Source organism: Schistocerca serialis, chromosome 4, assembly GCF_023864345.2.
Source record: "Schistocerca serialis cubense isolate TAMUIC-IGC-003099 chromosome 4, iqSchSeri2.2, whole genome shotgun sequence".
Taxonomy (NCBI): domain Eukaryota; kingdom Metazoa; phylum Arthropoda; class Insecta; order Orthoptera; family Acrididae; genus Schistocerca; species Schistocerca serialis.
Window position 1 is genome coordinate 563,338,999 of NC_064641.1, and position 17,738 is coordinate 563,356,736.

At 37.7% G+C, this 17,738-nt stretch overlaps 1 protein-coding gene across 2 annotated transcripts in view; it reads left to right on the forward strand.

Annotated features, from left to right (window-relative positions):
- LOC126475303 (D-glucuronyl C5-epimerase B) overlaps positions 1–17,738 on the forward strand; it is a 417,781-nt gene that overhangs the window by 340,547 nt on the left and 59,496 nt on the right. For both annotated transcript variants that reach the window (XM_050103072.1, XM_050103071.1), the window contains exon 7: positions 10,101–10,235. In XM_050103072.1, the coding sequence (XP_049959029.1) occupies positions 10,101–10,235 (135 nt within the window). The remainder of the gene's footprint in view (positions 1–10,100; positions 10,236–17,738) is intronic.

Sequence of the window (17,738 nt, forward strand, 5' to 3'; positions counted from 1 at the left end):
CTGATGATCCAGTGCCTTGATCCCATCTTGAAAATGAGTTTCTTCCAGTCTTGCAAAATAGTTGTCAACTCTGGCAATCAGTTCTCCGTTTGAAGTGAATATTCGTTCTCCAAGAAAAATTTCCAGTTTTGGAAAGAGATGGAAGTCTGACGGAGCCATATCAGATGAACAGGGAGGGTGTGGCAACAATTCATATCTTAGTTCGCGTAATTTTGTTACGGCGACGGCACGTGTGTGTGGGCGTGCACTGTCTTGATGGAAGATGACTTTCCTCCTTGCTAAACCTGGCATTTTTTTTTTTGTGTATCTTTTGTTGCAAGTTGTCCAGGAGGTTAGCATAGTATTCTCCAGCAATTGTTTGCCCAGTGGGGAGATAATCTACCAACAGAATCACCTTCACATCCCCAAACACTGATGCCTTGACCTTTCCCGCCGAAGGAATTGTCTTTGCTTTCTTTGCTGGCAGAAAATCAGCATGTTTACACTGCTTTGACTGTTGTTTTGTCTCTGGGGTATAGTCGTGCACCCAAGTTTCATCTGCCGTCACAAACTGGCCCAAAAAATCTTGTTCATTTCAACTAAAACGGGCCACACATTGTTCCTCTATGTCCATTCTCATGCGTTTTTGATCCACCATTGAGAGTCGCGGCACCCACCAGTCGCGGCACCCACCTTGATGATAATTTTATTCCTTTCTAATTCTTCAGTTAAAATGTGATATAGCCTTTCAGGTGAAATCTGGCATGCATGAGCAATTTCACGCACTTTCAATCAGTGATCCTCCATGACCATTTTGTGCACTTTTGCAATGATTTCTGGAGTAGTGGCACATCTTGGCCGACCGCTGCATGGCTCATCATCTAAGCTGTCCCGACCAAATTTAAGTTCATTTGTCCACTTGGCAACAATTGAATATGAAGGAGCAGAGTCTCCCAGTTTATTCTGGAAATGGGCATGAATGCCCTTTGCTTTCATACCTTTCTTTATGAAGTACTTAACCACTGCTCAAATCTCTATTATTATTATTTATTATTATTATTATTTTCCCCCCCTTCCATCTTCGCAAATCATTACGCCGGAACAACAACAGAGCCATGTCACCGTCACAGCTCTCTTCAAAGAGCACTAATATGACACATGTTTACAGGCACCAGTCCAATGAATTTCACATGAACAACTCGTTGTGCTAGCGCTGACCTTGAACTTTGGTTAAGTACTGAAAGAACCACAATCACACTTACCAAGACATGGTATTAAGCTATCTGCCTGAGCAATTATGTGTGTTGAGGATTTAACAGCAAATTAAGGAATTTTCTAATGGCCAAATCCTTCTACTCTGTTGAATGGTATCCATAGACTTAACTGAAAAACACGCTCTTACATTGATTTTCAAGGCTGTCTTTGCTGGCATTGTAGGGCAGATTCTTCTGTCCCTTCCATAACCATTTATGACTCTGATAGGACTGTGATTTTTATTTGCATGTGCCAATATCAAAAGAAAAATTCAATCACAGAAACTTTGTAATTATGAGACAGAATTACCTTCAAGAGTGGAATCCTGCAATCTGCACATATGTTAAATTTGCTGTATGCCTCTGCCTGGTATTTTATGTTTGGTCTTGTTCTTCTTGTGTGGCTACTTTGACAATGACAACTACATTTCTTGCTATTCTATTTTCCCCTTGAGCTATTGTGCAGGCTCAGCTGTAACGCCATATGCCATGGGAAAACATGTAAATGTTCCCATAATGGGTTTTTCAAAACTTCTCAACTACTTTACCCAAATGTACCTTATAGTATGTGTCTAGTCTGTAGTTGATGTCCCCAACTGTAACACTGCCTGATGACTCCAATATCCACTTCATAAAAAATGCCTTAATTTTAGCTAGATTAGTGGAAGGAAAGGAAAAAAACATCATAAAGCACACTGAACTGAGATATCCCTCAACTTGTTAATTTATGTTTGCCATTTTTGTTTTTGGGGATAATTGTAGATGATAGCCATACTTATGGCATTTCACACACATCAATATTGTCTAAAAGAAGATTATAGATTTCTGTCTACAGATTTTGTTATCTTGCATTAAATATCCATACCCTTATTCTGTCTTCCCATGATGCATACATGGCATAATCTTTGGGTCCAAGAACCTTGTGCTGCAATCTGTGGTACTGGGGAAGTAAAGTGCCTCTGTGTGAGACATGAGATCCAAGAGGCTGAGATTTTTTATGAGTTTTCATTTTATAAAGAATATGGGCATTTAGTCCAGACAAGACCAGGAGGTGAAAGAAAAACGTTTTGTACCATTTATCGACTTTGCATGTGTTCAGTAGAACTGATCTCGCCTGTCAGTTTTATGTATTGCCGCCATCATTTGGCTACATTATACAACAATACTGTGTCTCTTGATTTTCTAGTGTGTTTCTCTGTTGTTCGTCTCTGTTTCAACAATTGTGTGTGTGTGTGTGTGTGTGTGTGTGTGTGTGTGTGTGTGTGTGTCCGTCCTTTGTTGAGATAAGATTTCAACTGTGCAAGAAACACAAAGGCCACAAGTGTCTTCAATTTCTGTTCCTCTTCCTGTGTACCCTGTAATATCTAAAATAAATGTAGTTTCAACTTTGCACAAAATAAACAGTTTTATCCCAAACCTGTGCCTTTTGTTTGGTATATAGTATTTAAAAACATGGCTACCTTTCCATAACATCAAAGACTCGTCAATGCATAAATCTCTGAATGCATTTAATATTGACTTCAATTTTGCTGTCAAAAAATTCACAGTATGCTGTAATTTATAAAGCCTATTCGCTCTCTGTGTCTCCCAAAATGCATGCATTACTAAAATGTACAATTCAAAGAACTGTCAGAAATCTGTGATTAGGCATTACTTTTGAAAAGAAAGGTGTTTCCGTCAACGGGTCAGTAGAACAGTAGTCTTTCATTCTGTTCTTTTGTATGTGTGCCATCAGCACGCAGACTGCAAAAAATACTTTGTAGAAGCTGTTAGTTTCATTGGCAGTATATCCTATCAATTGCCTGTCAAATGTAAGCTAAAAACATTCACTTTCACTAGGACCCTCACTTAGTCCACAATGAGGATTCACATCAGAATTATCATTAGAAAAAGCATAATTCTGAGGCATAAACATGCCATCTGTCAGCCATTGGTACTCCCTCTTTCCAACCTTTTGCATCTTTCTCACTTTTGAAGGGCCCAGTTGATGAATAATTTCAATCTTACTCAATGAATCTTCACTTTCTGTTAGTAGTACCTTGCAGTCTTCATGGTCTTTGTAATCACTACCAGATTCCACAGCTGAGCCTTCATTTAGCAGTATTTTTCTAATTTCATCGCCACTCAAACCTTTAGAGTGCATCATTCTCACCAAATAAGAAATTACAAATGCAAGTACTAGATTTAGTTCCCATAGATCAAATGTATGCAAGACTTCCTAAAAATGCAAGTGGTTGCAGATGTTTGCAACAGATGGCAGTCCATTCCATCACAGAAGGAAGCAATCGTACTGATAAAGCAGTACATAACATGACAGAAAAGAGAAAATGTACCCATACAGTCCTAAGCTGGTGTGACAATAAGACTACTACTGTATCTGTACGTTTGCCATCCACACAGGGTTTAGGTGGTGGTGGTGGTGGTGGTGGTGGTAGTGGTAGGGAGGGGGGGAGGGGGAGGAGAGGAGATTCAAAATCTCAAATTTTTAATTGGTTATTTAAAGTGATCAGTTTAGATGAAGATCTTCGTGTACACTGGACTCAGAATTGGCATGGAAAGAATACCTTCAAATTTTTATGGATGATTGCTAATGTAATGAAAAAATAAACAAAATGACTGATAGACAAGAGAGATATGTTAAGTAGAAGGTACAAATTGTTTCTTATTGATAGCTCTTTCTATACCATGTATTGTATAATGTATTAAATAGCTAGTTATGTGACTTCACATCCCTACTGTACACCAATACGCACCCTGGCTTCCAGGACCGTGAGTTTCATCATTCAATAAAATTGTGCACTGAGCCAGAACTCATAACTGAACCATAGCCTTTTGTAGGCAAACCTTTATGAATGGAACGTACCTGATAACTGCCACTTACAACTGTGCCCAAAACATCGATTCATCATTTTACAATTTGACAAAGACCACAGCTCGAAAGAATTTTATGGAATAGGAACATTCTGAGTATATCACACAGCCCTATTTGGAACATCAAGCCAGTAGAGTAGTGTTTTTTTTCCCTCCAGAAGTCTTTGACTTGAAAACTACTTTGAGATTTGTGCAGAGTTATGTAAGTATTTGAGAATGTGCTAGCTATTTACTTATACACTCACAAAACTCATATTGTGATTCAGGCTTTAAATGTGATTATATTACGAATTACCGACATCATAATTTGTTCTTGTGTACAAATTGTTTCCGGTGATGCTTTTCTTCTAACTGTCAGCTAATTTTGACAGTTTGAATTGTGTCATTAAATACTTTTATTACAGAGCTCTGGCACCTTTGGCAGCTCACATGCCCATTCATTATTACACAATTCTTTGTTCATCCAAGCATGGGAAAAAATAACTTTCATGGATGTCGAATGAATTAATGAAGAAATATGTCAGACAAGAATAACAGAGACAAATAATAATGTTTATAGTTGACTTGCCCATGTTAGTTACAAAAGAACTAGTTAATGCCTGAAACAGCCATCCAAGTCCTTACAAGAGAACCTCCCCATCGCACCCCCCTCAGATTTAGTTATAAGTTGGCACAGTGGATAGGCCTTGCAAAACTGAACACAGGTCAATTGAGAAAACAGGAAGAAGTTGTGTGGAACTATGAAAAAAATAAGCAAAACATACAAAATGAGTAGTCCATGCGCAAGATAGGCAACATCAAGGATAATGTAAGCACAGGAGCGCCGTGGTCCCGTGGTTAGTGTGAGCAGCTGCGGAATGAGAGGTCCTCGGTTCAAGTCTTCCCACAAATGAAAAGTTTAATTTTTTATTTTCAGACAATTATTATCTGTCCGTCATCACTTTATTCGGAGTGATTATCACATCCACAAGAAAACCTAAATCGGGCAAGGTAGAAGAATCTTTTTACCCATTCGCCAAGTGTACAAGTTAGGTGGGTCTACAACATATTCCTGTCATGTGACGCACATGCTGTCACCAGTGTCGTATAGGATACATCAGACGTGTTTTCCTGTGGAGGGATCGGTTGATCTATGACCTTGCGATCAAATGTTTTCGGTTCCCACTGGAAAGGCGCATCCTTTCGTCTACTAATCTCACGGTTTTGCGGTGCGGTCGCAAAACACAGACACTAAACTTATTACAGTGAACAGAGACGTCAATGAACGAACAGACAGATCATAACCTTGCGAAAATAAAGAAAGTAAACTTTCCACTCGAGGGAAGACTCGAACCAAGGACCTCTCGTTCCGCAGCTGCTCACACTAACCAAGGGACAACGGCGCTCCTGCGCTTACACTATCCTTGATGTTGCCTATCTTGCACATGGACTACTCAGTTTGTATATTTTGCTTATTTTTTTCATAGTTCCACAAAACTTCTTTCTGTTTTCTTGACTGATGTGTGTTCAGTTTTTCAAGGCCTATCCACTGTGCCAACTTGTAACTAAATCTGAGGGGGGTGCGATGGGGAGGTTCCCTTGTTATAACAGGCTCAAATTGACCATCATCCCTAAAGATGAAGGCTACATCCCTGTTATGATGACCTACTGTGGTTATTTTGTAGAAAGTCTCCACCAACAGTGTACCATGTCCACTCTTCAGGGATTGCATCTCAGAACCTTTGATCAGAATCAACCTTACTTCTCACTCTCTCCCCTCCCACCCCTTAGATGTCAAGTTCCACATATTTTCTGAAATTTGTAAATCGAACTGCTCTAAATTCCCTCTTGTAAACATTATCTATTTCATTGATTTTGTCATATGATGAAAATTGCTGTATCACACTTTACCAGGATTTTGAAGTATCTACTTTAATTTTGTATATGAATTATGATATGTTGGTTGCAAAGAGGTTGATCTAGATGTAAATATTTATTAGAAAGTGAGCTGCTTTTTTTAAACATCTGTCAACCTTATAGAGCTACAGAAGACATACACTGTTGACCTTATATGTGACGAGGAAAACCACTATATAAGTTTATATTTAGTTAGTACATCACATATTCTTAGTTATGAAGAATCACCATATTTTAGAGCTACTAATTTGTAAATCAAAGACTTACTGACGAACATCTATATGAGTTTTTAGTCAGTTGTAGTATTCAAACCAGCGTGCTGCTGCTGTAGTCATGTATAGTAAGTGTTTATTCTTGAGTGATGCGTGGTACTATGTCCTTCAGCTTCACTGGAGGATTCATTGTTCATCATTGAAGCCAGTGAGAAATCTACTTTTCAAGCAGTAATAAAATGTGAAACATCATTTTGACTCTTGTACATACAAACAGTTGTTAGCAAATCAAGTGTGAAATGCATAGTGCATTTGTAGCAAAAAACGCAGTAATTTGCTGGAATTTTTTTTTTTTTTTTTTTTTTTTTTTTTTTTTTTTTTTTTTTTTTTTTTTTGTGCTGAATGATGAATCAAGAAATAAAAACCTTACTTGTTTTCACATGTACCTGGCATCTCACTACTCTTGCAGTCAGCTGTTTTCATTGACAGTGATCGCTGTTGTGATTTGAATAGGGTTGAATTGGCTGTATTCAATGGGCAAATGCAGAATTATGATTTATTTGCCCATTTCGAGCAATAAACTCTCTAAAAGGAAGTCTTGTGCTGTAAAGTGCTGTTGCATGTTTCCAACGGACTTTTCTTTATAAATTATCTTAGGGCTTAGCGTTACATAGAAGTACTAAATTTTATTTTCAAAGCCACTCATTGGAGCTCTTCTACCATTCCATAGTTTGAATTTGTGATGGTGGATTTATCACGGGGTGAATTTGATCTGATTTGCAGATGTGCTGGTAAACTGGAATTACCTTTTTGCCTTGAGGAAAAAAGGCCAGCAGTTTACGTGAACTGATCTTTCTTACAGTTTGGCACGTTACAACTATCTTTGCACAACCTGGTGCTGTTTTAATTCACTTTTACAACCTATTCCACTCTAGCATATTGCCTCTGTGACAGTCATATCCATTTCATGATGGCTCAAATATTTTTCGTTCTGCCATTCAAACTGTGTGAAATAATTTTAATCACACCACATCTCAACAGTGTAGTAAATTGTTCACTCAAAATACCTTTCTTCCCTCGATAACTATTATTACATCATTTTCCATATGTACAGGTTCTCTGAATATTTTGTATCTGAACTCAGTTTTTGCATAACACACCAAAAGGGTCACTTTTCTCACATTACAAAGATATTCAGCTTTAGTGTTCAACATGTGCAGCTCACTTGCCGTTGTTGGAAAGTGTTTCTCCACACAGAAGTGTGTATTTAAGGTAGTATTTTTGTTATGCAGTACTCTCTTGAATTTCTCTTAACCGTGCTCTCACTACTGTACTCATTCAGTAATCCTCTTTGCTGCTCACACCATGTTTCTTTTCGCAAAAAACCTAAATAAGTACTGAACAACATGGACTTTCCACAACTTTGTAAATGATGCACTGTCTCATAAAAACTGATAAACTATATCACAATGAATCTCTCTCATGGACACCCACTGGTGAGTTCTAGCATATTTGTTACAGGGAAACTGAAGATGACTTATAGTGCTGAAACTTCGTGATGAATTAGTCATATGGCAGGCTGGAGACTTGGAAGGTCACTGCCTTTTACTGGCAGCAAATTACCAATTGTACTATCCTTGCATGTCTCATGGACTAACCCACAGCCGGAAAATGTATCGGGGAATGAGAAAAAAGTCAGTTTTGTACCAATCGATAAGGATGAACTCACAGTGCAATTTGTAGCACATTGCTCGTGGAACGTAGTAATCTGGATCTGACAAAGGGACCCTCCACACTGTAAATCACGGATTTTGATGCGCTTCAAATATGTTGTAGAGGTATTTGCCGTGAGTACCAGGCTATCTGGTTTTTTAGCGACGGGCCTTGGGTTTTGAGATAAATGGTTCAAATGTCTCTGAGCACTATGGGACTTAACTTCTGAGGTCATCAGTCCCCTAGAACTTAGAACTACTTAAACCTAACTAACCCAAGGACATCACACACATCCATGCCCGAGGCAGGATTCGAACCTGCGACCGCAGCGGTCGCGTGGTTCCAGACTGTAGCGCCTAGAACCGCTTGGCCACTCCGGCCGGCTTTGAGATAAATGATTTTGAAGTTCTTTGCATGCTTTGTATGCCTGTAACATTACATGTAACCCGAGCAAGTCAGTGTAGCGCAGTGGTTAAGGTGCACGACTACCGCGCAGGAGGTACCGTGTTCGAATCCTGCTCCCTTATTTTTTTTATGTATGCAGACCAATTTCATCCTAACGTTCAAAAACGAGTAGACAAATTAACTGGGAAATACAGAAATGTGGTCGTGTCCTGCGCGAAATGCGGGAAGTTCACGAAACTGGTATATGAAGAATTTTTGCATTCTGTAATTCTTCCGTACGTGGAACAGAAACATTTTTTGTGCATTATCGATTTGTGGGGAGGGCAAACTGATTCAACTTTATACGATATTCACTGATGAAAGGAAGGCGAGTATCTGCACCCTAAAAGTGGTCCCACCAAAGTGCACTCCTTATTGGCATCCCTGCGATGTTTATTTTTACCAACAGGTGAAAATTTTCATGAAAATTGTTCAGAATGATCCCGACTTGATGGAAGACAATAGGGAGATCGCTTCTAGGGAAGATTCAATAAAATTACATTCACTAATCCTACATCAACTCAGGGCACCTAATTTTCAAAGCATGATTAGATACGCATGGTTCATATCGAAATTTGAAAGAGAAATCTTTTTGAATGCAAAAGAATTGTTTCCCAGTATCCCTCATGCAAGACGGTTGCTTTCATAAAATGCACGTGATGCTGCGAAAATTTGTACTCGGTTGTTTCTTTCATAAGTATCACCCACAATATTGATCTGGCACATCAAGCAATGTGGACGATGAAAAATAAGATTTTATAATATTGTATGATAGAAAAAATTAACAACTGAATATATCTTTATAATCTTATAATTTCGCACACCTTACACTGTTTGCTGATATTCTTTGAAATAAAATTGAAAACTACGTCGATTTTGGGGAAAAAAATATTGCACAAGCAGGATTTGAACACGATACCTCCAGAGCGGTATCCGTTAACCTTTCCCACTGCGCTACGCTGACTTCCCCAGAATACATCTTATGTTATAGGTATACAAATCACACATTGAAATTCAAAATCGATTTTCTTAAAAACCATGACCCTTTGCTAAAAAACCAGACAGTCAGATACTCAGGGTAAGTGCCTCTACAATATATTTGAAGCACATCAAAATCCATGATTTACAATATGGAGGGTCCCCATGTGAGCCTTACTTATGTAAAGGAGTAATCTGAGTGCAAAAACTCAGTCTATTGCATAATTTTTATTTTATCTTAAGTGTTTACAGTTATTTTAGTTTCGTGCCTCAGGTAAACGAACACTGCAATTGGAAGCTGTAGCTGTCACAATAAAAATAGAAGTTGTATTAACTGATACCCAAAACAGATTATATTGTTAGTATTTATTTAACACATTGCAGTACTGACACAGGGGGACTAAACACAACACTGAGCAAATGTAACATTCTACTTCTCTGTATCCTACCAGTGTTTCTGTTATTGCACTTTTAAATTGTTGATACCATGGTAGCCCTTTCTTCTAGCTCAAGAGTTCAACACAACAACTTTTGCTGCGCTATCCTCCAGTAAGAAAAATAATAACGTGTAATGTGGAATGGAAGGATTCCAAATAACTGCTGTGGCATTTTGAATTTTTGCATCCGTTTTAAGCTGTCAGAATAGTAAATCTCATTCAGAATAATTGATCTCTACATTTAACCATAATTGAAATCAAAGACACAGACCTTTCTTTCAGGTCTTCCATATTAAAAAACTGTGTGTGTTTTCTAGGATCAGCACACCTACCATGGTATTGGTCATCAATCTGAATGGCGCCTTCTGACACGTGATCTCATCATTGACCTACAGAAAGGTCTGGCATATCAGAAGAAGCCCAAAAGAAAGCTGTTCAGATCCAAAATAAAGGTAACCCAAGCATCTTTTTTATTTATGTGGAACTGCTACAACTTGACTGTCTGTACCTGTTTTTTACATAATACTTTGAATAGCTTTTTTAGGTACAGTATACACTGTACAGCCAAAACATTATGACCACTGCCCTTAGCGAGATCTAATGCCACCTGGTGGCATTGTGGCCACATGAATCGATAAGAAAATTGAAGCAGAGATCCATACTAGTGATGATATGGCCTGCAAATGGGGAAATGCAGTGGTGTAAGTCACATTGATAAAGGGCTTAATGTTATGCCTGGTACTTGGGAGCAAGTATCATGGAAACTCCAGACCTGGTCAGCAGTTGTTCTGCTGTGAGGAGTATCCATGGAAAGGTTGAAGGACAGTGAAACCAAAAGTAGGTGGCAAGGTATTGGATGATCCCACCTCATCACAGAACATGGAAGTCAGACATTTACCTACTGTGTAAAACAGGATAGGTGGCAATCTGTAGCAGATCTGGGATTCAAATGATCCAATATTAGTGCAGGCACATATGTTTTGGAACATACCATTCAGCACACATGATTGAACAGTTGCCTCTGCTGCAGATGAACAGTATGTGCTCCCATGTTGACCCAAAGATGTCATCAACATAATGGGTATGGGGCCATAGAGACTGGACCATGGATCAGTGGAAATGTGTCATCTGGGCAGAGGAATCACACTTTGGCTTATTGGGATAATTCTAGAAATATTTGGTTCGTCTGTAAAGGAGTCAGCATATAGGATGCTAGTGTAACCTATTCTTGAGTACTGCTCTAATGTTTGGGATCCGTACAAGGTTGGATTAAAGGAAGACATTGAAACAATAGTACAGGCTATTGGATTTGTTACTGGCAGGTTCAAACAACATACAACTGTTACGGACAGGCTTCAGGAACTCAAATCAGAAGCCCTGGAGGGAAGGCATATTATTAAGAAACAGAAACAGCTGACTGCAGAACCACGCTACTGCCGCTGACATAAATTGCAAGTGAGGATCATGAAGATAAGAAAAATTAGGGCACATATGGAGGCATATAGATAGTAGTTTTTTCCTTGCTCTATTTACGAGTGGAACAGGAAAGGAAATGACTAGTAGTGGTACAGGATACCCTCGGCAGCACGCCATACGGTGGATTCCAGAGTGTCGATATAGGTGTAGATTTCTTACACGACCTTGATGGTTGTGTCCAGATATACCATCATCCAGATGAACTGCTACTTGAAAACGGCACTGAGTCACAGGTGCCAACCAGAGGTGGTGGAGGTATTATGCTATGGGGGAGGTTCACCAGGGCTCCCAGGGAACCTGTGATAATAACGAAAGATACCATGAGAGCTGTGGACTTCACAAACATTATTGTGGACCACCTGTATCACTTCATGCTTGAGGTCTTCCCCAGTGGCTATGGCATCTCCCAACAATACAACTGTTCTGGTCACAAGGCCAAAATTAGGCTACAGTGGTCTGAAGAGCATGAAGCGAATTCATGTTGATTTCTTAGCTGCCAGATTTGTATATGAATCCAGGGGAATTTGTCTGGGAGACTGTTGGGCACCAGCTCCATGACCAGAAATCACCGGTCCATAATTTATGGGAGTTGTGTGACCTGTGCATAGACATCTAGTGGCACATACCTGTGGGGGAAACTTGTCAAAGACTTGTCAGATTTTTGTACTGCTGAATCACTGCTGTATTGCATTCCAAGGGTGAACCAACACCCTATTAAGCAGCTGGTCAGAACCTTTTGGTTCATTATTGTATGTACTCTTGGTGTGTCGTCGTCTTCTTTATGGTATTTACCGGATGTACTTGCACACAATTCTTCAGTTTAAACTTGGAACTAAGATCATTAGGGCAGCTATGAAGTCATGAAGAAGTCATTTATATCTGAGGATTTGTGGTGAGCTTCAGGGCTACAAAATTTTCAGTCACAGGTGTAGATTCAGTTAAACTGAAGAGGTTATTTTTAATAGGAAAAAATGAACGAAAATTTAAGTTTCTGAACTACACATTCAGTGTAGTGTGATCATAAAAAATGTTTGTTAAGACATTATTACCATATGTCGTTTGTCATCCACCATGGTGTAGTGATTATATTTGCTGGCTGGTCGTGCTCAGGTCACTAGTTTGATTCCTGCCCCCCTGCAGTCATTTATCATTTCATGTTTGTGATTTCTGGAAGTTTCTGGACTTCATTATTTATGAAATATTGGAATCTGGTAGAACACCTTGTGTGTTCCTAAATTGCAGCATACACTCCTGAGGCAAGCATGTCAGCTCAGTCCATATTTTTGTACTTAATGAATGTGCTTTCAATGTGTAATGTTATAGTGGCATACACATAAGAAGGCAGATGGTGGAGGATGCATTGTGACAAGGGGCAGTGTACCAAATGATTGTTCCAATGAATAGCATCATTCTGCCTTGTCTGACTGTAGCATGAACTTCAGGGTCCGCATAGAACATTTAATGTTGGTTTACATGTTAGTGCAGGTATAATGAAGTTACTTAGCCACCATAGTGTTCAATGTGGGTGGTGTTAAGGAGGCACAAGTATTAAGCTAAGAAGTGATAGCAATAGTCTTCCAAGCATATAACTTCTACTACAGAAGCAGAGACCCGGTGTACCACTCACCCCAGTGTCACCATTTAACTTTGATGCTCGAGCCAAGAGCAAAATGGTGCTCAACAACACAACAGGAACCTACATAACAGCAACCGTGATAACCATTTCAAGTGGACATGGTTAGTTCTGCATCACCAATTTCCACTAACAGCCCAACCTGCCCCTAATTTTATTTACACAGGGACAGTCAAACCAGTCCATGAATGGTCAGGTTAGTGCCATTGATGCAGAATCATGTTATGCTGCGATTATGAAATGCTCACTGGAGGAATCTACTGTCCAGCTGCCAATTGTGTGGGCTCACTTAAAGAATGATGTTGAATGTCAACTGTTCTAAAACAATTTTCAGTTACATTCAAGTCCGGAAATGAGACAAGGCATATGAGATGACCCAGTGTGGTACACTAAATCAGTGCTGGGTATCATCTCTCATATGTCAGTGCTCATATATAGGGTGTTTGCAGCTGAACGATGAATAATTCAGGAGGAAGTGAAAGAGATGCTGTGAGGTGAAATCATCAAACTGTTAAAACATTATTTTTCTATCCTGTGATCTTTGTGAAGAAGAAAGGTGGAAAATGGCATTTCTGCATCATTTACTATAATCTGTTCAGCATAAGAATAAATGTGATGTAAACAAACACAAACAGGATGATTTGTCAGAAGCCGTAGCACACATATACTGGTGGTGTTACGCTCTTGGAAGTAGATCCTACTTATATATTAGATATCTTATTACTAAGTTACATTAAATGAAACTTAAAGATATTCAAATGTACTAACAGCTATCAATGTTTTTCTTAATCACGCTTTAGGTACATAGTTTTTATTTCAAAAATTGTGTACAGTCACAGCCTCTGCAGCGTTGTGCTCTGGTTGTCGCACTGATAATGTGCAGTATGAAAATGACTGAGGCTGCTTTCTTTTCCGTAGTGAAACATGCATGTGAAACACACTTAAAAAGTGCTGAGAAATAGGCCATTCTTAATGTTTTTCATCAGTTAACGAAGTTAATCGGCTTTGAAGTTTTCTCAGTGGTGTATATATTGCAGTTGATAAACAGACTCATGTTGAAACTGTAGCGCAGTCGGTAGCGTAATGAAATATGAACCAAATGCAGTTCTTCATGTTGTCGTTCAAACCTCCACAGTATCATTTTTGTTTCCTTATCCAATTTCAAATACTCTACATCTTGTAATTATAAAACTCATCATTTTTTTATGAATAATGCACGACTTCTTGTTTCTAATTACATATTGGATGTGAAATTCCTGTTTCCCTTTCCAGTACAAATTCTTAATTATCGATGTTTTATGAAGAACTGTTCATAAAAGTTGTTGAAATTAAGAAAACATAACAGTTTAATTTTTTAAAGCAAAAATGAAAAAACCCAAATCCTCTTTATTTGGACTATGCCTATCAACCACAGAGGTAGATATTTATCTTAGAAACATGAAAAACAATCATTTTCACAGCATCGAATACATCGTACAAATGCTGCAGTTTTACAGTTGCCACTGCACCATTACAATATGAATGCAACAGAACTGATCCAGAACTGGCCCAGGAAGTAACAAGACTGTTAAGCTGCCAGACATACTGGAACTAACACACACAGTTTTTTTCACACGTCACTGCCGCTCGCTGGCAGGATATAGAACAGCTCGTCATAAAAGAAGAAGAGAAAATGCTGCGCCTGGTTGGCTTCGTGGATTCTGTTGTTGATAGGCTCGTTAACAAAATAGCAAGTGACACTTCCAGAACTGAAATGTATTTCTTTGTTTTGGATAAGGAAGGAGATAAGAGATTACCATCATTCAGCTAGTGAAATTGAAATGCTTAATATGGAAGGGTATACCGTAGCTTCAAAGTATTGTAGAAGAAAGATGGAGAAAGGAAGATTTGCCACTTACATTAGAAAGGGTCACAATTATAAAAACATTGACATTCTTAAATATTGTAGTGATCAGCATTTTGAAGCATGTGCCACACAAGTAGAAACACACAGAAGAAAAATAATCATGGTCACAATATACATGGCTCCAACTGGTAATTTCCAGCTATTCACTAAACAGCTTGATGCAGTATTAAATTTCTTAACTTCTAAAAATAATGCACTCGTACTAAGTGGAGATTTTAATTTAAATTTTCTGGAGGATAGCTACTCAAGATCCATACTATAGTCTCTTACCACTTCTTATAATCTCATTCCCTTTGTACAGTTCCCAAACAGGGTATGGGTACCAGCAGCACTGCTATTGATAACATTTTCAAAGATACTACCACACTAGAAAATCATAGTATAAATCCAATATTTAATGGCCTTTCAGATCATGATACCCAGTTGCTTACATTTAATTTAGTGGGGTCTGATTCAACTAATAACAGGAAGTGGGAAACTATGAATAATATATGAAGCAGGAATTGAAGGTATAAAAAGCTGTTTGAGGAATACAGACTGGAAAGATGTATACAATTCACTCGGGATAAATGAAAAATATAATTGTTTCTTTAATACGGTCATAGGTCACATTGAAAACTGCTGCCCTAAGAAAGTAATCAAAGCAAATAGATTAAATGTTTTAAAACCTTGGATTACAAGTGGAATAAAAGTATCCTGCAAAACAAAAAGAAGACTTACTTAATGTCAAGGGAAAACAATGACTACAGAGCTGAATCACATTACAAATTATATTGTAAAATTCTGAACAAAGTAATCAGAACCTCAAAATGTGTTTATTTTCGAGAAAAATAAATGCCTCTAATAACAAGATAAAAACTATATGGAACATAGTAAAAAGTGAAAGAGAAAAAACTAATCAGGCAAATGAGGAAATTATGTTAAATGTAAATACTGAGTTGACTAGAGATACCTTCAAAATTGCAGCCACTTTCAACGTTTTCCTTTCAGTAGCAGACAACTTAGATTTGCATAGTTCCTCAGAAGACACCTTAAAATATTTAAAAATGCATTTCCGCAGAAGTGTGACAAAATTCAACTATATCCTACCTAACCAAAAGAGATTTCTAATATTATTAGCTCTCTTAAAAACAAATGTACCAGTGGTTACAATGAAATCAGTACTACCATAATTAAATGTTGCTCCTCAGAACTTTGTGACATACTGAGTTATTTATGTAATGAATCTCTCCACAGTGGTACTTTTCCAGATAGGCTTAAATATGCTATTGTCAAACCATTACACAAAAAAGGAGACACTCATCAGTGGAAAACTTCTGTCACATTTCATTATTGGCAGTATTTTCAAAAGTGTTTGAAAGGGTTATGTACAATAGACTTCATGAACACTTAGTACAGAAACATATTCTCATTCGCAGTCAGTTTCGACTTCGGGAAGGATTGTCAACTGATCAAGCTATATTCACTTTTACAGATGGTATATTAGAATCAATAAATCAAAATATAGTACCACTTGGAATATTCTGTGATCTCGCTAAAGCTTTTGATTGTGTTCAGCATGACATCCTTATACAAAAGTTAAAATATTACGGGATAACAGGAGTAGCAGGCTCGTGGTTCTCATCCTACCTTTTTAATAGAAAACAGTGTGTGTCTGTATTAGGCTTATCACATAACAATAGTCAGATTAGATTAGATTAGATTAATACTAGTTCCATGGATCATGAATACGATATTTCGTAATGATGTGGAACGAGTCGAATTTTCCAATACATGACATAATTAGGTTAATTTAACAACATACTTAAGTTAATATAACAACTTTATTTTTTGTGTTTTTTGTTTTTCTTTATTTTTTATTTTTTAAATTTTTTTTAATTTTTTTTTTCTTAATTTATATCTAAAAATTCCTCTATGGAGTAGAAGGAGTTGTCATTCAGAAATTCTTTTAATTTCTTCTTAAATACTTGTTGGTTATCTGTCAGACTTTTGATACTATTTGGTAAGTGATCAAAGACTTTAGTGCCAGTATAATTCACCCCTTTCTGTCCCAAAGTTAGATTTAATCTTGAATAGTGAAGATCATCCTTTCTCCTAGTATTGTAGTTATGCACACTGCTATTACTTTTGAATTGGGTTAGGTTGTTAATAACAAATTTCATAAGAGAGTATATATACTGAGAAGCTACTGTGAATATCCATAGATCCTTAAATAAATGTCTGCAGGATGATCTTGGGTGGACTCCAGCTATTATTCTGATTACACGCTTTTGTGCAATAAATACTTTATTCCTCAGTGATGAATTCCCCCAAAATATGATGCCATATGAAAGCAATGAGTGAAAATAGGCGTAGTAAGCTAATTTACTAAGATGTTTATCACCAAAATTTGCAATGACCCTTATTGCATAAGTAGCTGAACTCAAACATTTCAGCAGATCATCAATGTGTTTCTTCCAATTTAATCTCTCATCAATGAACACACCTAAAAATTTGGAATATTCTACCTTCGCTATATGCTTCTGATTAAGGTCTATATTTATTAATGGCGTCATACCATTCCCTGTACGGAACTGTATGTACTGTGTCTTATCAAAATTCAGTGAGAGTCCGTTTACAAGGAACCACTTAGTAATTTTCTGAAAGACAGTATTGACAATTTCATCAGTTAATTCTTGTTTGTCAGGTGTGATTACTATACTTGTATCATCAGCAAAGAGAACTAACTTTGCCTCTTCATGAATATAGAATGGCAAGTCATTAATATATAATAAGAACAACAAAGGACCCAAGACTGACCCTTGTGGAACCCCATTCTTGATAGTTCCCCAGTTTGAGGAATGTGCTGATCTTTGCATGTTACGAGAACTACTTATTTCAACTTTCTGCACTCTTCCAGTTAGGTACGAATTAAACCATTTGTGCACTGTCCCACTCATG